Consider the following 25901-nt stretch of genomic DNA (forward strand, 5'->3'; position numbering starts at 1 on the left):
ATATAGGAAAGAAAGTGAAAGGAAGGCATTTGTAATGCAAACATGCATTGAAGGTTGTATATTCCTGTTAAATGGTGCTTTAACCAATATTCTGCTTTTAGCCTCACATGTGAGAATACTCATAGATAGTAAGATGAAAAGAAAGCTGTGAGGTCCAGAGCGATGCAGTGGCTACAACATTAAAGCATTCCTCTCCAGTTAAAAGTATCAGGATATAGGGATGGGAGAGAAATTCAATTCAGTTCACTTTTAAAGGTGAAACTAATTTACACATTCTGAAACAATATATGAACAGGAACACAGCCATCCTTTGAAATTCACCCGCCTCTGAATTTTTCAGTGTAGTTCTCCAGCCAAGTAATTTGTAAAAAATAAATAAAAATTGCATAGGACAAAATGTGCATGAAAATACATTTATTAGTGAAAGTAACATGCAAAATACACTGTATTAGAAAAAGTTGTGTTCAACAATGTGTATATTAGGGCAAAACTGCATACAAAAGATGTTATAAAAGATCCCCAAAATCACACAGCATTAGATTTGTGCAGTCAAAATAGCTGTACTACTTTACTTTAGTAAAGTCAACTAGGTGATCTAGTAAAGTCAGAGAACTTTCTATCTCTGGCATAGAGCAATGAGTGCATTTTTGTTTTTGTTTTTTAAAAGGTTCTATGCAGGCAACTGAAAATAGCCTCAAAAGAAGCAAGCACCTCAGGTTGAGTCGTGGCTAAAAGGAAGCAGAGGTGATCTTCTCAGTTCAAGCAGCTGATAGCCTTTTAATGCTAGGCTGTGATTCTCTTGAACACCTCTGGCCTGATTTACGAGAAACATAAACACAGCAGCTGGCATGTAGCCTTGTTAGCCCTTACTTTTCAGCACAGAGAAAAACCTGACGTACAGCCAGGTGGTTTTAAGCCTTAGCTCTCTCTTCCAAATACAAGGGACCCTGCTGAGTAATCTATGCAGTCACAGAGACTGGACTTAAATGACCCTCATGTGTTTTCCCTGTGTATGGTGTTTGAAATCACCATAAACTTTGCAAATGAGCTGCAGTTGCAAGGAGATTTGTAGTCACATAACTTCATTTGCTCAACAATTATTTTGGGCATTTGATTGAAAGAAGCAGAAGTTTGGGTGTGTGCCAGATTTGTTCCCTGAACAGATGGGGCAGAAGATTTTAAGAAAACTCTGTGGATTAGCAGGATGCTGTACCAAAAATATGAAAAACCTGCACCTTTTCTTTTAAAAAAAGAAAAGAACAGAGAGAGTTAACTAAAATCAGCTCCTTGATTTTCCACTAGATGAACCCACAGCAGTCTTTCAGTATTGCGTATGAATTACCCAGTGAATCTTGCAGTCATTCCTACTGCAAATTCCCTCACACATACAATATTACACACAACACTGTTGTATATAAGGGCTGCCTCATTCATTTCAGCAGAGGCAGCAAATTTCTTGTGCAAACAAATGCACACAGTGACCCACTGCTTCTGTTGAAATTAAAAAGGCAGGTCTTTAACTCAGAATGTATACATCTCAGGGCCACTGACTATTGGAGGCAGAAGGTGCTTCAGCCCCCTCAATATTTTGAAGCAGTGGGCTGAGCCCCCCCCCCAAAAGTGAGGGGGCCACCACTCCTAGTTGAGCGCCAGTGTGCCAGCAGGGGGCGGAAGGCTCAGAGGGCGATTTTTGCCATCTGTGCCCCCCACTGCAATAACCAGAGTGCCTTCCAGGAAGATGCTCTGGTAATCCTCAAAGGGATGCCCGTGCATGGCCTGACAGGGGGGGGGATTGCGTCTGTGACATCATGCACATGCGACAGCCCCGCCCCAATGTTGGGCCCAACTTGGCACGCCTGATACATCTAAAAGAAATCACTCACTGTGGATGGTCATTAGGTTACTATTTATCCTGCTGATCAGGTTTCCCATGTTTTTGAAAAAGCGACTAAGAAATTCTTAAAGGATAAGAGGAAAAACTTCCTATCTTCCATTATTTACCTCAGTGCCTTCAGGTCATACCCATGCCATACATTTAAATCACTGTTGCTCCCAGTACTTTCGTTGGTAGAAAAATGAGCTGTCGGTACTCATATCTTGCGGGTGCCAGCACAAAATGGCTGCCATGGGCAGCAAGAATAGAGGCTATGGTACTCTGTAGCAGTGAATACTATCACAAAAAGCTTCTAATACTCCTTGAACAGTCATGGATGATTCTGGGAACTGTAGTTTGTCATGGGTGCTGACCTTACAGAGCTACAATTTCCAGCACCTTTAGTACACTACAGTTCCTAGGATCCTCTGGGACAGTTGAAGTGGTGTAAGAGTGTTTTAGATGTATGGTGTGGGTGTGACCTCAGTTTCATGTCGTGTCCACAGTTTTTCTAGATGATTTAGTGGGGATATGTAACGAGAGAGAGCCAGCCCAGCTTGAATACTTCCTGTCAGACATTTCTCCTGCCACAAGGCACATTTTTTCAGGATTGATCTTCATCCCTGTCTCTTCTTTAAACGAATCATAATAGTGTTGTGGCCCTGTAAGAGTGAGACCTTAGATCTTCACTTAAAAGAAAAATGGCACTCGGTTTTGCTCGGCATAGGAATCCGGAAATCGATGTGATTCGAGCATTACTGGTGAACTCTGCTCGGAAATGCTTTTTCTCTCTCTGCTCATCAGCACTTGAGCTTGCTTCTTTTTCTGCACTGCCTTTTTCTCTCTCTCCTTTTCTTTTTTGCTAAAAAGAAACGTTGTCTTGGATGAGAGTAGTCTGAGGAAACAGAATGTCAGATGCAAAACCCTTTCCAAACTGTTTCATAAAAGACTTGACAATCTGTTTAAACATTCAAAAATGTATTTAAATATTAATAGTGTTCTCAAATTGTTAAGGGGATGGTTCGCACATTTCAGCAGGATGGCAGGTGCCTGCAGTTGGCTGGGATCAGCTAAATGGGATTTTTTATAGTATTTAAGCCAAAATGCTTTCATTATCTCTGCTCCCTCCCCCCAGCTTTTTTCATCACATGGAAATGACCTGGTGAACTTTTAAATTAGGACACATGTACTATCTGCCTCAGTGCTTGCCTTCATGTACCAAACACATCTACATGCTACTTTTATGCAGACAGGGCTAGCCCTACCATTAGGCAGACTGAGATGACTGGCTCAGGTGGCAGATTCTGGGGTGCAGCTGCCAAACATTCTGCTCTGTTGACTCATGGCTTGTTCAGGGTGCCCTAATCTAGCCAGCTGCCTCAGGTGTGGTGGAGGATACTATCCTGTTCCCAGAGCTGAAGTAAGATTCAACTGCCAGTCCTGTCAGCATCTCTACATGCAATAGGGACAGGGTCGTATCTTGCCAGCTTCAGGCAGCAGAATGTTTTGTGCAGGCTTGAATATACAGGATCTATGTATTTAGTGCACAATGAATTATGGTGGTGAATTATGTTCATTCAGATTGCTGCTAAATTCCTCCCAAAGCAAAATGGGGGCAGATTTTGAGACTAGTCAACTACTAAAATCTGCATTGCTTCCTGAAATAATAGATCACATAATGTATTATTTCAGTGCAAAAAATGCATTATTTCAGTGAGCATAAAAATAAAAATAATAAAAAATTGTCCAGCAGCACCTTATAGACCAACTAAGTTTGTTCTGGTATAAGCTATTATGTGCATGCACACTTCAGATATACTAAGGTATATCTGAAGAAGTGTGCATGCACATGAAAGCTTATACCAGAACAAACTTAGTTGGTCCATAAGGTGCTGTTGGACTTTTTTATTTTTTTATTTTGACTGCATCAGACCAACACGGCTACCTATCTGAATTTCAGTGAACTGTTCATCATACGTGGGAGCACAGAGCCTTTTGTACGTTTAGGTTGAATGTTCATTCTATTTTACAGAGAACTCTCCTCTGTTTGAAAGATTGTCCCAGTTAAGCGGTAAATCAATCTTGTTAAATAAAATAAGTAAATAAGTCAAGTTTGAAGGCAAAGAAGCTTAAGAAGGGAGACCTCAGGGGTCCTGAAGGAACATATCAACAGTTAACATTTGTACAACAGACTGAACAAACGCAAAGCTTACCAGATCAGTCTTCCCCACTATGATGAGATGCATTTCTATTTAAATTAGGGAAATTATTTCTAAATATGCATCTATGACCTATATGTTTTATGCAATTCGGTGTCCTCTTTTGTCCTTCTTTTTGGTGAAACGTTTCCTCTTTTTTGGTAATGGGTAAAATTCCTGCCCTATGGGCATTCTTGATCCTCTCACCACCATAGTTCTTGTACAGATTCAGAACTGGATAAAGATCTCCACATAAAATCCTTGTTGGAAGAGGAATGCTCACCAGCAGACATCACTTATCTATTATGTAATTCAAGAGAATGCCCAAGGATAGGAATCCGGATATAGACTAGATTCCTATATTCTCTGGAATGAACTGATAAGATGGAATCTACAGGAGGTGCTCACCTGCTGAGCTCAAAGATCAGAGGTGAGATAACCTTTTACATGACGCATGATCTTGAACATGACACAGGAAGAGAGGAGGGAATCAGCATAGGAATTGTTCCACCATGTACAGTATTTTAAGTTCAGAAGGCAGTGGGAAAATGTGAATGCAGATGCTGTCAGGAAGGAAACGACAAGCCAATCCCCTCCAATTGTCCAATTTAATAGGTAATAAGTCCATAAAACAACTTATTTCCTCTGTCTGTGGTTCCCTTTGATAATGCAATTGCTGCAGTAGTGTGCCAAGTACTGTTCATGCTGCTGTAGCTAATGTGACTGAATAGCACTCTGCTGTTTAATTGGGCTCTTATCATTACAAATGTAATCTGAATGAATACAGATATGACAGACCTGGTTTTATTGGATTTTCTTTCATCTAGCATGAAGGATCTGAGGAAAATTTGAATTAGTGAGATGTGTGATGGCAAAATAGGGAGGGGGGAGACTTCCAGGTCACAAGGAGAAGTCAGCAAAATTATCCTTCCTTTGGCCTTCCACACATTTTGATACAGTCCACTGGGGAAACTCTTGCCTAGGTTCATTTTAGGCTGGCTTACGTAGAAGATTTCCCTGGTATGTAGGTTGTGATGGAATATGTTTCCTAAGTACAGTAGTTTACCTGATCAGATACATGAAAACCTAACATGCAGCAGCTGTGAAAAAGGTGAATCACATGTTATTAGCAAGGGGTTCAAAAATAAAACTTTCAGTATTGCAATGCCTTTGTACAAATCTATGGTGCAGCCACACTTGGAATACTGTGTACAGTTCAGAGAAAGTGAACAGAGAGGGTCACCCACTCCTGATTATGAAACCTAGGGTTATTGAAACTTAATGATAGGAGAATCAGGATAGACAAAAGGCTGCCTTCTTCACACAGTTAAACTACCCCTAGGATCAGTGGATCCTGAAGGCTGATTCCAAAAGTAATTTGTGATCTCATATTCAATCCATTATGACTCCCCACCCAGTCCAGATTGAATGAGCATAGGCCTAGGAGCATTCCTCCATTACACAGTATTGCTTCAACCTGTCACTACAAAACAGTATTGTTGATGCTTTTGTGATGACATAGTCAACAGGTAGTGTAATGTATGGTGAAGTCTTCTAATGGCTACTTTACCCCACTGAGTCCAGGCTATCAAAATAAATTGCCTTGGATTACATAAATGCTCAGTTTGTTAGTTGAGGCAGTAGCAGCAACAAAGCAGGAGGAGGGAAATTCAAGAAGGACCAGTACTGTTTATTTCATTTTATTTTCATCAACTTATTTTGGCACTTATACCATGCTTTTCTGAGATAAAAATTAAACTCAATGCAGCTTGCAAATAAACATATAAATTGCAACAAAATTAAAAACAACCCATCAAGAAAACAAAATAAAGAAACATCAGAGGAGGCAAAACAGCGTCATAAGAATCATATCTGCCACTGCAGACTGAGAGAACATCATTAGCTCTGACACAGAGAATGCCTGCTGGAATATAATAGTCTTAAAAGGCTGCTTAAAAGTGGGGGGAAAGGGAGGTCAAACATCTCTTTGAGGAGACTATTCCATAGTTTGGGCAACACAACTGAAAAGCCGCCCACTTTTGTCCTCACCGACTGTGCTTTGTGTCCTCACCTGGGGCGCTTCCAATTTACCTGCTTCCTGGTCATTCAACCTGGCTTGTTTGCAGTGACGTGAGGTTAGACAACATCCACGATTTATTGAGCATTCGTCCTGATTTGTTTGTGGGGAGGTTAGACAACATTGCGCCAAACAGATGTTAGCCGATACTTCCCAGTGTGTTTCCATACTACGCTTCTTATCACAAAAAGGCAGATCTCTAGAGGAAGTAAGTTTAGAACCACCTGGAAGTTTCCAGACTTTCTCCAAGGGCAGCTCCACACTCTGCGTTTGGCAGCAGCATCTTATTTTCAATAAAAGATTGCCATATGGGCTCATTATGCAGGAAACGAGAAGAGGCTATGATGAAACCTTGCTAAATTTCAAAAATAACATGTAAAAACAAGCCATCTCATTTTACTTTTGGATTTGTGTCATCGGTTCCTCCCACCTCTAAACTTCCTTTGACAGCGGAAAGTCAGGAAAGCCTGTTCCATTGCAACGCACATTGCCCTCCCCTCAAAATGTTTTGTGAAACAACCTTTCTATAACTGGCAAGGTAGGAGGAGGCTGGCAACTAGACCTGGGCTGTGTTTTCAGAAGCATATCTCATTTGAAAATGTTTGTAAAGTGATATGCTTTGCACTTGAATGATTCTTCATATAAAACACAATCACCTTCCAGCATCAGAATATCAATGAGCAACGGGATAGTACCATTAATTTCCAAGCTGCGGTATCTTTTTTCATATCATAGGAGAGAGTGCAATATTTTGTGACCACCAAGTGTAAAGAAATGGTTTAGCAAATCATTTAGCCATGTTTTAATTATGAGTCTTTTATCAATGATGGATGCAATCAATTAATCACTCCTGCTACACAACTTCCATTATTTTCAATGGCAGCTGCTTAGAACTCCTACACGCAGTCCTGCATCACTTGCAGTGTCTGGAGATGGTGCTGCCAGATACCATATCCTGTTACTGCCAACATTTGCTCATAATTGTTTGTGAGCAGAACCGGGTATGTATAATAGCTTAGGTGAACTCTTAAAGAGGGATTTGCATTGTTTGTTATTTGGTGTGTTGACATTTTTTTGAGGCTTGTTCTCCTGAGCACACATAACACCAAAGACCTTTCTCATTTCATAAAGAAATATCATTAAAAGGTAACAGTGTGAAGGGAAATCTTGTTAAGTGCCGCTTGAGAGGATCTTGCAAATTGGAAGCAGTTTTGTCTAGAATTGAGACTCTTGTCGCACTGTGATTCTTAAATGAATTGTTTTAAGCGATTCTCCTTCATTTTTTCTCTCCAAATGCTATACAGCATCTACTTTTAAAATGAGAAGCATGTTATAATATCACGCTTCTAAATTTCTTAATGGTCACAAGGCAAGATTCAAAGTGCAAGTTGATGACAAGGCCCAGAAACATAGAAAGTCTGAAGTGGAATATTTGTTTCCGAACGAATCAATTAGCTTTCTTAAGCATACTTTTGTTTCTCATCCTCAGGTGAGAATAACTTTGCCATTCTGCCCTCTCCCCCCCCCCCACGACATAGCAAGACAAATAGGTATATCAAGGCTCTTCTTATGTTCTCATGATATTCTTCTTTTCTTCCAAAACTGCACAGGAATGATTCAATAAATTCAAGCTTCCTGTATTCCTCTCCACCCCACCAATAGCCTCCCTGCTGAGATGATCATATAAAAGATCACTTAAAAGTGGAACATGTAAAGAATACAAGGTGATGACTCCACCCTGTGAACCGCCCTGAGTTTTTATGGTGAAGGGCGGTATATAAACCTATTTAATAAAGTAACAATAAAATAAACAAAGACAGATCATGCAATGCATCCTGGTGCTTCACTATCACGATGCACTGACAGACCTACACGTCACATGCACATGTTTCTGTTCTCTTTATTGACAAGTCATTTTGCTGGTGAGTCACTTTGAATGGCAAGAGATGAGTAAGTCCCACCTCCTACAACTTTCTCAAGAAGGGGCACTGTAGTTCAGTTGTTCCTCTCACTCCCCATCCTATCCATGCCACCCAAAACAAGATTGGATTCTCCAAATCAAGGTCCACATCATGATGGCTAAACATTTCATATGTGAGTTTTCTTTCCCATTTACAGGCATTGTTTAAAATGCTGTCTTATCATAATCAGTGAGACATCCCTGACGTCTGCACATGTAAATGACAAGATTTCCTCTACCTTTTTGAGCATTGATTCCTTTTTTCATCTACTTTCCTCTTTTCCTGCACTTCCACTTTCCTGCTCTCCGTTTCCTTTCCTTTTCCCTTTCTTCTTTTTCCATATTCAGCCTTGTGGCATTTGTACAAAGCCCCCGGTTGTTTCACGGACTATTGTCCTGTACACCACTGCTTTATTCTTCCGCTGCCACCAACCAGGTTTCTTCTGGTGAAATACTGAGTCTCAGTCAGGTTGTAAAGTCAACAACAAAGACTAAAGTTTATTGAAGAACAAACAAGTTTTAAATATATTCAGAACGGTTTCTCAAATGCGCACCCTTAACTAGATGTGGCACTATCTCACACTGTCACACTCTTCTCTCTCAGTTCTATCCCTGTCGCTCACTCTAGCTGTCACAACCACTATGTTTGTCTCATGGCTCCGTCTGACTCTGACTCCTCTATCTCCCAATGGTAAAACCCCTGGGCTGAGCCTCAAAACCGGATAGGCTCCGCCTCTGAGCTTTCTCATTGGTCAATCGACATTAACCATTTCCATCCCCCTGTCTGAACATAATCACAAGAAATAGGCAAACACCACAAGCCTTCTCTTCTTTTTTTCTTACTGAATTATTCTGCATTTATTTTATTTTAATTATTAAAAGGTCCCTTCCTTTACTGGGTGGGTTGCATGAGAAATAATATATCAGCTATTCCCCTCATTTGATTGCTTCTATTTTTTGTTTTTAATAAAAATCACACAAAAGTTAATAATAACATTTATCTCTATTAGCCAACACCAGACTGAAGCTTCTGGTGATGTATCTATGCTAGGTTGTGCTGCGACAGTGAGAGTAATTCCTAGTTAATTTCAAGCTTAGAAATTGCTACATACTGAGTCAGATCATTGTAACACAGGCTACTCAGACTGGCAACAGCAGAAGTCTTGTTTGGTGGGGCTACCAGATTTGAGGGGGGCTTAAGCAAGGTGCCCTCTGAGGGGGTCCTTGCACTGTCTTCTCTCCACAACTGTTGCACTGTCCTGATTGCTCCTATCACCTTGCTTCCCAGGCTTCTGTTTTTTGAGGGAAATGAAAGACAAAGGAACCTGTTTGTCCCCTTTCCACAACCTGGTAGGAATCAGTGGAATGAACAATGTCCTTTTTTCTTTCTTGTTTTCCTGAAAACAAAAGAACAAGAAGGGGGATACACTTTCTCCTCACCCTTTCTTATCAGGCAACAGGAAAGGGGACACAGGGGTGTCTATTTCTCACCTTTTTATCGAGGTTGTCAGCATACAGTTGTGGGCGCTGCTGCTCTGAGGAAATAAAGATGGCTAGGGCAGCGTACGCACCATACATTTAAAGAACACAACTTATCCCAAAGAATCCTGGGAATTATCATTTGCTAAGGGTGCTGGCTATGGTAGCTCTGAGCAATGTAAGCAACAGTTCCCAGGATTCTGTGGGGGAAGCCATGTGCTTTCAATGAGCTTAATAGGAGCATTGAATGTATGGTGTGTACACAGCCTGGAGCTTTGCTCCTGTGCAACAGTGCACATACTCTCCAAAAAGCATTTTTTTAACAGAAAAAAGATGTGGTGAACCCCACAACCACACCCTGAGCAGCAGCACTGGCCTTGCCAGCCATGCTACCTAAATCCTTCTAGCCCAAGGTGTCAGGGATTAAACCAACTGTCTTCTGGTTACAAAACACATAGTCAGTTCTTCCCTCAAAACACTGGAAAGCAATAGGTTAGAAATAGCTTAGAAATATTACTAGTAGTATTTATACTACTATCTTTGGGTTAAAGTAATGATTGAGTTCAGTTGTAAATGGTAGCCTTTCACTCATTTTGTAATGTGCTGCTGTTTATTAGTATTGTTGTCATGTGAAAAGTTGGATGTGCTGTTTTGTTTTTATCATGTTCTGGGTGATTTATTTATTTTTGTACAATTGATGGCCTTTGACTAAATAATAATGATTGGGAGTAATGCTTCTGAACATTCTGTGACATCACAGCATCTCATCCAATGGCTTTGTGAGAAGTGGCAGTCGGTTTTTAAACTCCCGTGCCTCTAGAAATAAAAGTTAAAGAGGTGGGATTCCCACCCCCACCCCTTCCCACCCCCACCCCCCATTATGTAATTGAATAATGTAAATAAAGTTTATATTGTAAAATTTAATACTGTATTCATAACGTAGCTGTGTGGTGTAAATCACTGATTTAGGATATATATGAATGAATTACTCCATCTATATGAGTAAAACTTTTTCAGAATAGTTTACAAGAGATATGAATACAATTTCCAACCATGAACAACAGAACAGAATACCAAACTTCCCTTAAACCTGCAAACATTAATAAAACCACCCAAAATAAATATATATTCTCAGCCCAAAGATAAAGCACATTTCCCCCCCCCAGACCATCAACCCAAAGAAGCTCAACAGCAGCACAGATAATCAGTCATGAATAAGCCAATGAAAGTACCTGGGTTTCAAGGCCTTTCCAAAGAAATGAACGGTAGTAGCTTTACAGATGTCAACTGGCAGTGAATTCCAAAGTCGTGGGGCCACAAAATTCTTATGAAAACAGATTAATTTCCTGCATTCCAGGGTCATGGTGTCGAATATTAAGCTCTAATATTTCAGGTCGGTCTAAATGGATATCTGACCAGACATACAAAAAAAAAGCTTGCAAGCAACAAAAATAGTTTCTGGTCTTGTTTCAATAATTAATATGGCAGAACAGAGGCTTTCCTCTCAGCAAATTGAAGATGAATGAATGGTATTCCGTCTCCTTAGAAATGGAATTGATCGCCAGAGGTTAGTGCTATGATGGCAAGTCACAAGAGGGTGCCATTGTGGGGGAGGTGCTGAGAAGGAGATTGATTTTCCTCTTTGCGTTTAAAACATGAGCAGCAGCCTGTTCCATCAATGCAAAAATAAAAAGGTAAATATATTAGTGTTTTGTGGCTTGGGGGACAATTGGTTTGCATCAAAGACATTACTTCTTCCCAGTGAGCACAGGGAGACCAATTACATATTAAAGCACTCCAAGTTTCTTTGTCAGCCGCACGGCGCAACAACAACAAAATTGGCTTCAAATTATGCCTTCCTTTCCGCTGAGAGCTATTTTTCTTTGCTCCCAGGTCTCAGCTAAGTATATTCCACATAGCTACATGACCGGCGTCAGTTTTGCATCTGACTCGCGGCTGATTCAGGTTCATAAGAAGATGGCAGCACAGGGGTTTTTTTTCCTTTTCTGTATGTGGCCTCCACCACTTGGTCACATGGAGGTTCACTGTGGTCAACTCACTTTGGGAATATCTGCAAGGGAATACACAGCTACACCCTTGGGCCTTGCTGGAGTCTTTGTGCCACCTGCTTGCAACAAGCAAACAGGCCACAAAGAACCAGCCAGACACTTGCTCAAAGTCGCAGGATATGCTGAACTACAGCTCAGCCAAGAAGGAGAGGGAGGAGAAGTTCCATTGCACAAGTAGACATTATTGCACCAGTGGAAGCCAACTGATAATAAAAAATATATTTAAAACAGCAAAGGGTAATTCACTAGATCACCCTATTTTTGTTGCTGCTGCTTTTCCTTGCAAGGTTATCTTCCTCCAGAGGCCATTCCAGAATCCTATAACGTGCCATGATCCTGTGTGGCAGGCTGCAATCCCTAAATAAGCTCAGGCTTTAAAATTGTCACCCCATATGAAGTAAAAATAAACCAGGGACTTATCTTCTTATATGCATGATTCCTCCCATTCTAAGCCGCTTAACCTAAGAATGAAGAACATAACACCACTGCGTGGTCAGCATTCATTATTCCTGACTTTTTCTTTTTGTACCCAAAGCATCAGAGATTTCAGGCTGCGACTTCAAAAGCAAAACCTGCTTTGTGTGTGCGCATGTGTGCAATTTTTCTTAAATCTCTAATTGAAATAGAGAAAACGAGTAAAGTGATTAACATATTACACGTTAATCATGTAATAAAAGTGTTTCAAATGCCAGCAGTACTGATGTCCTCTGTGTTCCCTTACAATTTAATTTAATGGTCCGCCAAAAGAACTTCCTTTGTTATAGATTTATCAGTAATCCTTGACTTCGTGATACACTTTTGATCATTGTGCTCTCATTAAACCACAATGTTCAAATGCCATCAGTTTTGCACCAAATTGGAAAACAGTGACTACAGTGGGTTGTGACTTTTAATGACCTTCACGTATCCCACAGAAATATTCACATTTCCATGCTGAGGTGTGTGTGTTCCACCATAGATACTCCACAGAATGTCTGCTATATACAAATCATGCACAGCACAGGTGGGAAAAAGGAAATATGGGGCAGGGATGGCAGAGATTTGGGGAAAGGGATCATCATTTTGTCCTATTGCTTCTCTTTGGGGAATATAATGAGGAGAATTGTTGATATTAGGCATAGATTTGCGATGTGTGTGTAAGTACTGTGGCTTTTGTATATGTCCTTGCACAGATTTCCAACCAATGAGTGTAGGTGTGCATCCTAAATCTCTTATAGTATACATTCTTTTCTGCTTCCATGTTTCTTGTTTGACATCGTACAGGAGCATTGAGAGCCAGTGTGGTGTAGTGGTTAAGAGCGGTAGTCTTGTAATCTGGGGAACCGGGTTCACGTCTCCACTCCTCCACATGCAGCTGCTGGGTGACCTTGGGCCAGTCACACTTCTCTGAAGTCTCTCAGCCCCACTCACCTCACAGAGTGTTTGTTGTGGGGGAGGAAGGGAAAGGAGAATGTTAGCCACTTTGAGACTCCTGAAGGGGAGTGAAAGGCGGGATATCAAATCCAAACTCCTCCTCCTCCTCCTCCTCCTCCTCCTCCTCCTCCTCTTCTTCTTCTTCTTCTTCATATTAATCTAAAGAGCCATTCTCACAAACCCTCTGTCATATAAGGAGCTGCTTTCCTATGGAGCCATATACAATGCCGCTCAGCTGCAGCACATGGTAACATCCATACCATACATTTAGATGACTCCTGTATTAATCCAAACTCCCCTCCTCCTCCATAGAATCCTGGGAACTGCAGTTTGTTAAGGGTGCTGGGAATTGTAACTCTGTGAGGGATCTCCTGATAACTCTCAGCGACCTTAACAAGCTACAGTTCCCAGGAAACCATAAAAGTCAGTGGCATGGATCTTGCCCACTTTCTGAGGGGAAGAGTTGAGAGTTGGGTGGGAAATCGACTTAAGATAAGCCCTGCCAGCATGATGATCATATTCACTCAAATGCCACAGCCGTATGAAATCAGACCATGAAGAAATGGCTCCCGCATGGTCATCAGTGGATGTGATGAGGGCCAAAGTTTCAACACTTGTGACTGATTGAAGGAGATAAAATAAATGAATGAATTTAAGTACATATTCATATCACCATTACTTCAACAGAGACGCTTTCCTTTTTATTTTATTTTTCTAATCTTTTTTATTCAGTTTTACACCACACATTTAAATTCAAACATTAGACATAATCATCAACATTAAGGATTCCCTGAATCTTTAGACCTCCCTCCACCTTTCCATGGTTTCCATTTTCAATCTTTTTCAACTGCATCATATATTTTCTCTATTTTTCTTAAAATAATCTATTTTTAACCTAGTTTTTTGTACAGTGGTACCTCGGGTTACATACGCTTCAGGTTACAGGCTCTGCTAACCCAGAAATAGTGCTTCAGGTTAAGCACTTTGCTTCAGGAAGAGAACAGAAATTGTGCTCCGGGGGCGCAGCAGCAACAGGAGGCCCCATTAGCTAAAGTGGTGCTTCAGGTTAAGAACAGTTTCAGGTTAAATACGGACCTCCAGAACAAATTAAGTACTTAACCCGAGGTACCACTGTACATTGCAAGCGTTACTGAAATCCTGCCAAAGTTTACAGTTGTTTACAGTGTTCTCTTAGGTTATTTCTAAAACATTTCCTATTCCTTGTTAAAGTTTCTTCCTTCCTGGTTTCTGATTTTCCCGGTTATATCCACTATTTTGGCGTGGTCCATCTTTTTTGTTTTAATATTCAGTGCCTGTTTAAAAATTATTGGCATAGCAGCCATATGCACCTTTCTAGGATGGGAGTTCCATCAGCATGGAGCCAGCACTAAAAAAGCCCCGTCTCTGGTGCCCACCAGTTATCTGAGCTTAGGCTTCACTCACAGTTTGTACTGTCCAACATCTTTAATACTACAGCAAGCAAATTCCTTGTTCAACTTGTCCTTCCTGTTTGGGGTGAGCATATTTATTCAACGGCTCAGCTTTGCATCTTTGATGTGTCTGCAACCACAGTTAAGATTTTCTTGCGCCTAAGTGTGGCATTTATGCCATTCATTTCCTCCAGTCTTCATCTGAAATAATATTTCTCACATCTGTTGCCTTTTCCTTTGTCATCCTTCACTGATTTAAAAAAGCACATAAGCCCCATTGAAAATGTAAAGCGATATGTCTCCATAGCAACCCTTTTAATGCTGTGATTTATGAATGCTCATCGACAGAGTTTGCAAAATGAGGAAGCATCGGAGGGACAAGATCATTCAGCTACAAAAGCCCCTTTAACTCGGATTTTTACAAAGATGAGTCCAGAAGAGCAAATGCCATGCATTTTATTTTATTTTTAAAGTTTTCTCTAGCTTATTTCTGCTGATATTTGAAGATATTGCATCAGGCCATGCAGCCTCTGAAAGATTCCCCTTACTATAATCTATTAAGCTAATTGACTATTGAGTTTCCTTGAAAAAGTCATTGCTTGATTTGTGTTTTCTTCCTTCCCACAGGGAAGAACATATATATCTTGTTGCAGTAAAATTGTTGCTAAACTTAAAAAATAATGTTAAATTTACATTCTTAAATTAAGCAGAAATTAGAATAGGCTGGCTATTCTAGCACAGGTTCCTGATTTTTGTTTAGAGAAATTGACCCTCTGCACCACTTGTTGCCCCTAAAATGCAAGTCTGGCAAGCTTGTCAGAAACCAGCTCAACAGTTCCGCTTGTACAAGAGTTTTAGCTGTGCCACAGAACTTCCCCGCCTGCTCCTCTTCCCACATTCCCCCTGTGTGCCCCACATATCTGCTTTAGAAAACCCTGGAACCAGGGGTGCCAACTTGGACAAAATATTGGAAGGGGCAGGTAAGCCCAGGGCTGTCTTAAGCATATGTGCCCCTGGGGTGTAAAGATCCACCCAGCGCCCCCGGTTGCCCAGTCCCAGGAGCGCAGGAGGGCAGAGCCGGCCGGACGCCTCAGCATCTCGCTGGCTCGGTCGCCCCCGAACTCATGGCGCAGAGTCTCCCGCAACAGAAGAGCCCACCGCAGACAGGCGGGCTCTTCCCCGGACTCAACTCTTGGGCCCCAGACTCTCAGCCTGGTGCCCTTGAGAGCCTGGCACCCAGGTGACCCACACCCCTAGCGCCTATGGTTAATACGGCCTTGGGTAAGCCCCAGCCCACATAATCAATCACACAACACCGTGCAACACACATCATTTGAATGGCAATGCCCATCAGCTTGAGGGGGGCCTGGCCTCTCAAATATTTTATTGAGGGGTGCCAAAGACCCTTTGGCCCTTAGGAATTGATTCCTATGGAACAGATAAAGGTGGTGCACCTGGAGCATAGTTTTCCCTAACTCCTAAATTATAAGCTCAAAACAACTACCCCTGGCTATGTCTATGTCTACCACTGTTTCGTTTTGTTTTGTTCCACATTCACTGAGACCATTGCTTGCAACCTTCGGTATTGAGATTAAATGTTTTTAAAAATCTATGTACTAGATGTTTTGTGGATCATTTCATGAAAATCCATTCCCAAACAGCAAACCCAGATGATAATGGGGTGGTTTTTTCCCCCTTTCTCATTTCAGTTGTTCGAGTTCATGAACTTTTTGGCTGAGAATGTTATCTTCTGTTATATGGGATTAGCATTGTTCACCTTCCAAAATCACATCTTCAATGCACTGTTTATATTTGGAGCATTTGTATCCTTTTTTTAGACACCAGCAAATATATGGTATGGAAAACGCAATGTATGGTGTGCAGTTAATCCCATAATTGTTGATATAAACCAGAATCCAGATATCTTTCTCTGTATGCAAAAAAAGAAAGAAAAAAGATTGTAACTATTTTCTATGTCCAAGAACACTTGGGGTGGCCAAAATCAATCTCTCTCCAGAAAATCTGTTCCATATTTTTAATTGTATCCAGAACCTGAATTAGTAATAATTTTATTCCATTCTTTATGAGCAACTGAATCACAGCCTCAAAACATATATTGTTACACTATCCCCTGTGTAATGTGTTTGATGTTTCATCCTGCAGATGGTTTCCAAACTTCAGGGCTTCAGGGAACGCTTTCTGCATAAAGATGTCCATCAATGAATCTCATCCCCCTGCCCTGGTACCACAGAGCCCCTGTATATTGCTCCCAAGCATGGAATGTTTTAGGTTGCACCAAGAGTACACATGGCCAGGTCTTTTGTCCCTTACTGATGTTCTGCATAAAATGAAAAAGCAGTCTAGTGCTGTTTTTCAGGAATGCTTGCCCACCTGTACTGAGATTATAAGAGCATATGGGAAAGAGCTTTGCTGTATCAGAGAAAAGCCATAACTAGCCCAGCATACTGTTACCCCACGGTCACCAGTCAGATGCCTCTTGAGAAGCCAACAAGCAGGAGATGAGCTCACTAGCACTCTCCCATTGTGACTGTCCTATAGCTGGCATTCAGAGCCATATTGACTCTGGCCATGGAGGTAGCATCCAGCCAACATGACTAGCAGCCACTGATGAAGAGCACTGTTTGCTAAAACACATTTTTAAAAAATGACATTTATAAGCAACCAAAACAGACTTCTTAATACACACACATACATTTGTCACAGTGTCCACATGGACCAATTCACTGAATGTACAATGAACAGGTGGAGCTACTGTATTTTGACCTAAATCAGAGATGAAGGTATTGCTGAACTAGCTCCCATCTTTCCAGACCAATATTTATGCTATCTGGGGATGACAGGAGTCCAACATTATCTGGAAGACTACAGGTTCACCATCTATATGCTTCTCAAATCTCCACCAAGATACTGCTTCTAAAGTTTGCCACAGGGTTGCTCTCTTCCGCTTGTGTCTATTGTACAGCTAAAGTTTTCAGTGTGGTGAAGAAGACCCCTGATACATAGGGTGAGATCTTAGAAGAAATCTCCTTCCAGCAGGGTATCTGTGTACAGTTAAGAGATGTAATTTTGCTTTTTCTATTCTTTTCTGTAAAATGTCCTTATTTCATCTAAAATTGCTATTAAAGCAACTTTGGCATTAGATGCACAGAGGGATAATGAGAAAACCAACACAATTTTCTGAACCCTACAAAAATAATTGGAAGGTGGGGGGCAGACGCCGGCGTGGAGAATCCTAGACAGATACAATATGAATTGTGAGGAAATGAGACAGTAATCATGTCTCAAAGTACATTTATCCTTCCTGAATTACTGTTTGAGGAAATAATACTGTTGGCGCCTGAACAATTTATAGCAAGCGAAGGGTTTCTTAGAGAGATTGCTGTTGTCTTTGACAAAGATGGAACATGAATTTAGAGTAGTTGAAATGGGGAGGGGGGTGAAAGAGATGTTCAAGGGAAGACAGGAAAAACCCTGGGAAAAGAAGCAGTTCTGAGTAAGCTATGAAAATATTCATTCTGTTCCTGCACCACAGTCTCATCAAGTGATGATTCTTCTGTTTGTTTTAGATCATGCACTGGGCACATCTTCATCTAGTTTTGTCATTTTCCACCTTATTTTCCTTAACTTCTCACTCCCCATGATGTAGGTGGCAATTTTCATAGCAAGAGCCTGTAATATATACCCAATTTCTTTCATTCTCAACTTGGGCCGAAAACAAAAGATTCCCAGGAATTTCCAACATATGATGATGTTCTCAGGTGAGTCAATGGCTTCTGCCGCTTGCTGAGAAGAGAAATGAGCATGGAAGGATGCAATTTTCTTCCAAGGAAAAGGGGTGGGAGGGATGGTTTACTAGACAAAGACAAGGGAGCTACTCTGTGTTCCACACTGACTGGAAAGATTTATCATCACTTCAGAAAGCCTTGCCTCTGTCCTCTGATGATATACAATAATGATTTTAATCATTTTAATTACCAAGGTGCAGCCTGCCCATTAGGAAAGTTTATGAAGTGGACTTGAAAGCAGCAGCTTAGCTGGGGAAATGAAACTAACACAGCATAAACATACTGCTAAATGGCAGCCTCTCCCCTGTCCTATTTGAAGAGGACTCCTTCATCTTGGAAGTTGATTGATGCAAGCACCATGCTTCCTTTGGTGGGACAGTGGTCAGTTTAAGACATCTCCTGAGTGGGTGGAAGCTTCAAGTGGTGCAGATATGAGCATGCATATCTCTCTTCTCCACAACACGATAATTTAATACATAATGTGAATACAGTACATAATTCATTACCTTAATATATATCATTGCTGGATGTTTCACTGCCATTTTCTTTAATTGCTACGGTGGGCGTTGCCCAAAATGAGGACAAAGGACATGGATTTGCAAAAAAAAATGCATAGGCTAATTTCATTTCCTTAAAAATAGTATTTTATTATGTATTTTAAAGATTAATTGTGATAATTTGTATGTATAGGCGCAAATTGAGAAATGATTGCTGTAATTTAAGTTGCAATACAGTACATCTCACCCTGATGGGGAAGACTGTAACCAGGTAAACAGTGTGCCTGCTCAGTCTTTATTCCAGGTGTTGAGTGTTGATAGGCAACTTTAACTTCAAGGCTGATGGCTGCTCTCCTTTCTTAGAATCATAGAGTTGGAAAGGACCAAAGGGTCATCTAGTCCAACCCCCTGCAATGCAGGAATCTCAACTAAAGCATCCATGACAGTTGGCCATAAACCTCTGTTTAAAAACCTCCAAGAAAGGAGAGTCCACCACCTCTCACGGGAGTCTGTTCTACTGCCGAACAGTTCTTACTGTCAGAAAGCTTTTCTGAGTGTTTGGTTGGAATCTCCTTTCTTGTAACTTGAAGCCATTGGTTCGAGTCCTACCCTCCAGAGCAGAAGAAAGAAATCATGCTCCCTCTTTGATGTGACAGCCCTTAAGATATTTGAAGATGGCTATCATATCTCCTCTCAGTCTCCTCTTTTCCAGGCTAAACATACCTGGCTCCCTCAACTGCTCCTCGTAAGGCTTGGTTTCCAGACCCTTGATCATCTTGGCTTCCCTCCTCTGCACACCTTCCAGCTTGTCAACATCCTTCTTAAATTGTGGCATTCAGAATTGCACACAGTATTCCAGGTGTGGTCTGACCAAGGCAGAATAGAGTGGTACTATTACTTCCCTTGATCTGGACACTATACTTCTGTTATTGTGGTTCTTGATTTTTAGACTGAACTTGGATCAGACACTTCTTCAAACAGAGGACTGTAAAGTAGAATACATGGCCACCCTACCTGGAGCACTGATGTTGCACATGACTTTCATGTTTCTTTGGACTGCTATCCCTAAATAGACTTTTGTTGCTCCTATGTTGTGTCATTCCAGTGCCAGAAAAGGAACTTCTTTTTTTCCCAGACTTTTTGCAAACATTAAATTGTTTTAGCTCAATTTTCTGATTTATGCTACTTGTTTTAGCACTACAGCCTTTGTGGCTATAATATTTAATTGATGCTTGCTTTATTTTGTAAGGCAAAAAAATCCCGTGATAAATAAATGAAATAACTGGGAGAGGCATGTTCCCATTCCACCACTTCATGTTGGTTGTCACTGCAAGGTGAAGTGCTTGAGCCAAGCCAAAAAGAAAAGTGGGAATTATCCAGAGAGATAGGCTGAGAGATGGTGAATGGCCCAAGGTCACTCAGTGAGCTTCATGACTTCATTACAACCTACCTATACAGAAATAGACAAATCCTTGTGTCTTAATATGCAAAGTGCTTTGCAATTATTCAGCAAGCTGGCATAGTTGGGAGCACAAGGCACAAACAGAATCTAAAGCAATGTTTCTCTGAAATTTTCTTGGTGATTTAAAGCCCCAGAATGAGTGCATATGAGTGCAAATTACGTGTCATGTTTATAAAAACAGGATTGTAAATCCCTTTTTATGGAAAGATTTTAATTTAAATTATTATTGCACCCTAAGAGCTCTTGGAAATTCATTTGGATAAAGCAGTTTCGTTTCCTGCCCCAGATGGGCACCCTCAGTATTATTCAGCATAATTCAGAGGCAACCTTATGATTTTCTAGGTGCAGCTGCATTTTATTGGTTGGAGAAAGAAATCTAACATACTTCTCCTCTTCACTGGAGTGATGGGAGGCGTAAATAAAATTCATAAATATCTGTAAAATGTTCCTCACATCTTGCTTGAATTACCTATTTAATTTAAAGAACTTGCTCATTACGTGGGCTTCACAATTTACGGTGTATCCCCCGCAGAAAACAATAATGTAGGCATGCTAAAAAGCCTTTTACATGTGCAGAACACTGTTATTTTTTTAAATGTACCCAGGCCTGGGGAGGGGGTGCTTTTGTAAATGTGGCATACCATTTGGCTCATGCTTAACATACTTATTACCACCCTATGGGGAACTTTTGATGCATGGATCTGGCTCTCCCCCATTATTATCTTTCTGCTGTTTTATTTGGTCTCAGTAGGTGCATAACTTTGCCTTAGTTATAACACTGCAAAAGCAGCTCCACCTTATAGTTTAAAAACCAAACGTTTTAAATTCTTCTGGAAAATTACTCATTGCATTGCAATGGCGAATGTTTCCTCATTGAACAGTTCCTGTTTAACAAGGATGACTCTTGACTTTGTATGGTGGGTTATATAGTCCAGCAAAAGTTGAAGGTTTCTGCACACACCACACATATTTCCGTCCTCCTTCCAGACAAGAGTCATTATCACAGTTCAAGGGCAAATTCCAGCTAGGCAAAACCACTCAAGGAGGGTGTGGCCTCCCTGAGGAGCTGTGGTTTGGGTAGAGTCCCAAGGACCAAATAAAGAGGCCTAGGCCTGAGGTTCCTCACCCCCTGACCCAGAGGCAAAGCACAAGGCAAGCCAAAGATATTCACTCTCCTCACTCTTGACACTGCTTCTATGCTTGGGGAGGGCAGCAAGCGCAAGGAGGAGGAGCAAGACCAGGAAATTCCAAGGGGTTGACAGTGGGTTGTGGACCTTAGTAAAGGTAAAGTGTAAAGGGACCCCTGACCATTAGGTCCAGTCGTGGACAACTCTGGGGTTGCGGCGCTCATCTCGCTTTACTGGCCAAGGGAGCCGGTGTTTGTCCGCAGACAAGTTTTTACGGGTCATGTGGACAGCATGACCAAGCTGCTTCTGGCAAACCAGAGCAGCGCACAGAAACGCTGTTTACCTTCCCGCCAGAGTGGTACCTATTTATCTACTTGCACTTTGAGGTGCTTTCAAACTTAGTAGATGCCTGATATTGCCAAGCCCAGACACCAGCCCTGAAACTTCAGCACTGTCCCTTGGAAGTGAATTCAATTGAAGGGGGAGGGCAGTCCAAAGGAATTATTGTTTGGGAGATAAATAAGATTTTACCTGCCATGAGAAAAATGCCAAAAACATGACTTCCTGACATTGTGATATTTGTTTTTATGCATGTTTCTGCTGAAGCGGAATAGATTCCCTCCGCCCCTAAAATGTTGTAAAGTTTATTGCGTATGAGTTAAACAGCAGCGCATAAATGAAATGTGATTCTCCCTATGCAGAAACACAAACATCTAAAAAGAAAATGGGTTTTGGCACTGTTTCCTCTTCCTCCCCAAAGAGCCACAGTCATAGATTTCTAAAATGGAAGCGTGAAACCAGGCCCTTGCCTTTCCACGTTCAAGAGCTGTGCTTTTGTTCCCAGAATATTGTGCTCTGAGCCTTCCAATAATATATCCACATGGCATTCGCATTTCAGAGGAGCCTCTTTCTTTGACAAAAAGGCACTCTACAAGGCAGCTGAATAAACAGACAATAAAACATCATGCAGATTTTTGAGCATGTTTTTAGAAGAGATGTGACAGGTTTTTGTTCAAGTGGGCTTTCAAGGCCACTTTTCAAGATACTTTGCTTCACACATGTTTGGTCACCCATCTCTGGGGAATTCCCATAAGGTATATAGGTGTGTCTCGGCTGAGGGACCACACTGCAAAATTCAAAGTGCAATTTTCAAAGGATGCTGTGTTTCAGTTCACATATTGCGAGGAATCAGTGACCTTCCAGATGTTGTTGGACTCCCAACTCCCATCTGCCTCAGACAGCATTGTGAATCATCAGGCATGATGGGAGTTGTAGTCTGACAACATCTGGAGAGCCAAAGGTTCTTCACCCTCGACACATTATTTCAGGAAATGCAAATTAGGAAGGTTCTCTTTAATTGCAGACTAAAGCAAATTCCTCATTCATCCCTAGTCCAGGGTTAAGCACTGGTACGGGTAGAAGAAGAAGAAGAGTTTGGATTTGGTATCCCGCCTTTCACTCCCCTTCAGGAGTCTCAAAGCGGCTAACGTTCTCCTTTCCCTTCCTCCCCCACAACAAACACTCTGTGAGGTGAGTGGGGCTGAGAGACTTCAAAGAAGTGTGACTGGCCCAAGGTCACCCAGCAGCTGCATGTGGAGGAGCGGAGACGCGAACCCGGTTCCCCAGGTTACGAGACTACCGCTCTTAACCACTACACCACATAATATCCCACATTTGTAAGAAATTGATATTTTATTGTTGCAGCATCCACACTTTGGAATTCCTTATTGACATAATGCTGATGCCCTCCTTGCTTTTCAGCACTTGCTACACACATTTTTGTTTAGGCAAGCCTATCCAGACATGCAGAATGTTGACACATATTTTAATACGGTTTTCAGCTTATCATACAGCAGGCCTGGAAGGGAAGGGGGTTGAATTTTGAATGTTTCAAATAGTTGTTTTCAGCGGTTTCTTCACTGGTTGTTTTATTCTTTTTGTAAACTGCTTTGAGGTTGTTGGGCTTTTTTGTACAATCAAGTGGTATATAAATTTTATGAATACAATGACATAAATTGTTTTCTTTCTCTCCCACCTGCCGTGCACCCCCATCCCCTGTCTTCTGAAGGTTTACGTGGTGCAATTGCATTTGCACTGGCTATCCGGGACACCGACTCTCAGCCTAAGCAAATGATGTTGACAACCACCTTACTAATTGTGTTCTTCACAGTCTGGGTGTTTGGAGGAGGCACCACACCGATGCTTGCATGGCTCCAAATCAGGTCAGTATTATCAATTCATAATGTTATGGTGCAATGTCATCTGTGGCTTTGCTCAGTCACTACATTTGTTTCATCTTTGTATTCACATTATTTGTCATTGTGCTTCATAACTGATATGCAGGAGACGGCTATGAAGGGTGCAGGGAGCTTAAAAACCAGGATGTAGACCTGGTGAACCTGGTGTAGACCTGGTGTAGGATGAGGTGAAGCAGGTTCTTGACATCCCGTAATGGTCCCAAGCACAATTCAGTTTTTTAGCATCTGTTTTCCCATGTGGTTTGCTTTCCTGGAGTGATTTCTTAGGGGAGTTATGCTGGGAGGTTAGAATCTTTCACTTAGAAATATTCTTGTAGATATTGCTGCTCAAACAGCAGCTGCTATTCAGCTATATGTAGTTGTTGTTCCAGATTTTGCTCTTGACTAAATAACTTGTTAGACCTGTGCTGATCCCCACTGTCTCCAAAAGCTGATCCTTGCTGTTTCCAAAAGCCACTGGTCTGGTCAGCTGTACTACCTTATACAGAGCTAGTCCAATATATTTTGTTGTCTGAAGCAGACCAACAAATAACATCCCCACTCTAGATGTCAACATGTGTAGTGGTAAAGGTAAAAAGGTAAATTACCCCTGGACTGTTAAGTCCAGTCATAAGCGACTATCAGGTGCGTCACTCATCTTGCTTCAGGCAGGGGAGCTGGCGTTTGTCCAAAGACAGCTTTCTGGGTTATGTGGCCAGCATATCTAAACTGCTTCTGGTGCAATGCAACACAGTGATGGAAGCCAGAGTGCACAGAAATGTCGTTTACCTTCCCGCCGCAGAGGTACCTATTTATCTGCTCACACTGGTATGCTTTCAAACTGCTAAGTTGGCAGAAGCTGGGACAGAGCAACAGGAGCTCACCCCGTCACACAGATTTGAACTGCCAACCTTCTGACTGGCAAGCCCAAGAGGCCCAGTGGTTTTGACTACAGTGCCACCAGCATCCCTTATATGCATAGTACCCAAGCCTGATGGAGTTATTTTGGCACTTGGGGAATAAGATCTCCAAAGTACCTTTCCCTTTCCTGGCAGCAAAAATACAACAGTGATAAATTAAATAACTGACAATATGCTGCCCTTTCAGTATACCCAAAATCATCTGCCTGAGGTGCCCACCTCATTCTACCTAATGATAGGGCTGGCCCTGACCTTAGGCAAAGGCCAAAGAAACAATGTTGTTATCTCCATTTTGTGTACAGGTTGTTGGATGCAATCGGTTATCACGGAGAGTTTATTGCATATTCCTCTCATTTTTTTTCATAAAGCAGGAAACATTAACTGACAAATCATCGTGATTAATTTGTTAATTTATTAACCGTAAATCTAAAATGTGGCTGGGCACTGGATTTTAATGGATGCTGTCAGTTTTGAAGGGATTTTCAGTGCTGCCGACATTGTGTTATTTATATTTGCAGTACGTTGTAAACCATTTAAACATGTCATTTCAGAATGACTTTCCCAATTATAAATTATTTGCCTTTGTTATTTAGTCAAAAGAAATCTAGGTTTATTTAATAAAAGATTGCCTGGACTGAGATACTGCAGTGTATCAAATTCCTTCGAGCAACCCACCTTGACGGTCCCATCCGAAGTAGTGAAAACATGGGCTATGAGCTGGAAGCCACTATCCCTTAACCTTTATCCTCCAACTTTAACCATATTGGTCTGCTAGTGTGTGAACTATCGAAATAATACCTAGGATGCACTTTATTTAGGAAAGTTGTTCCATAGAGACTAAATATTAGTCAAAAAATATTATGGTTACAGTCAAAGCTTGGGGCAGAGATTTTCCAGACAAATGGAAAGTGGAATGTTCTAGTGGATTGTTCCGTTGTTGCATTGTATACAGTCTTGTATAAATGCACTGCTATTTATAGGATCATGGGGTTGTTTCTTGCCTAGACATTTTTTATTTAGTGCTTGTCTATATGGCTTGCAATCTACTGGTACTCTGCCTCCAGCCTGCTTGCTAACTTGTCTCTCCGCCTCCTTCTCTTTGGATTGACACTTAGCTTTGATCTTAGCTAGAGAAATGTCTATAGACAGCCCCCTTCTGAATGATACCTTGAATCATGAGGCCGTCTCTCTGGTAGCGCAGAATCTCAACCCTGCAGGTGCTTGAGCTTGGCTCTGTTGTAATTGCCTAAAGCCTGGTGGCGATAGCTCTTCAACTAACCCACATAGGATCCAGGCCAGCAGAATCATACCCAGTAGTAATTCATGAGAGGGAATGTTTAAGACAGCTCTCAC

General features: G+C 41.4%; 1 protein-coding gene across 1 annotated transcript in view; it reads left to right on the forward strand.

The window, feature by feature from the left end:
* The window catches only part of SLC9A9 (solute carrier family 9 member A9), a 269909-nt gene that overhangs the window by 127158 nt on the left and 116850 nt on the right, over window positions 1–25901 (forward strand). Inside the window, exons 10-12 of the mRNA XM_082224708.1 lie at window positions 16209–16322; window positions 18167–18278; window positions 23460–23613. Coding sequence (XP_082080834.1) covers window positions 16209–16322; window positions 18167–18278; window positions 23460–23613 — 380 coding nt within the window. The remainder of the gene's footprint in view (window positions 1–16208; window positions 16323–18166; window positions 18279–23459; window positions 23614–25901) is intronic.

Source organism: Podarcis vaucheri (assembly GCF_965113315.1).
Source record: "Podarcis vaucheri genome assembly, chromosome: 5".
NCBI classification, from domain to species: Eukaryota; Metazoa; Chordata; class Lepidosauria; order Squamata; family Lacertidae; genus Podarcis; species Podarcis vaucheri.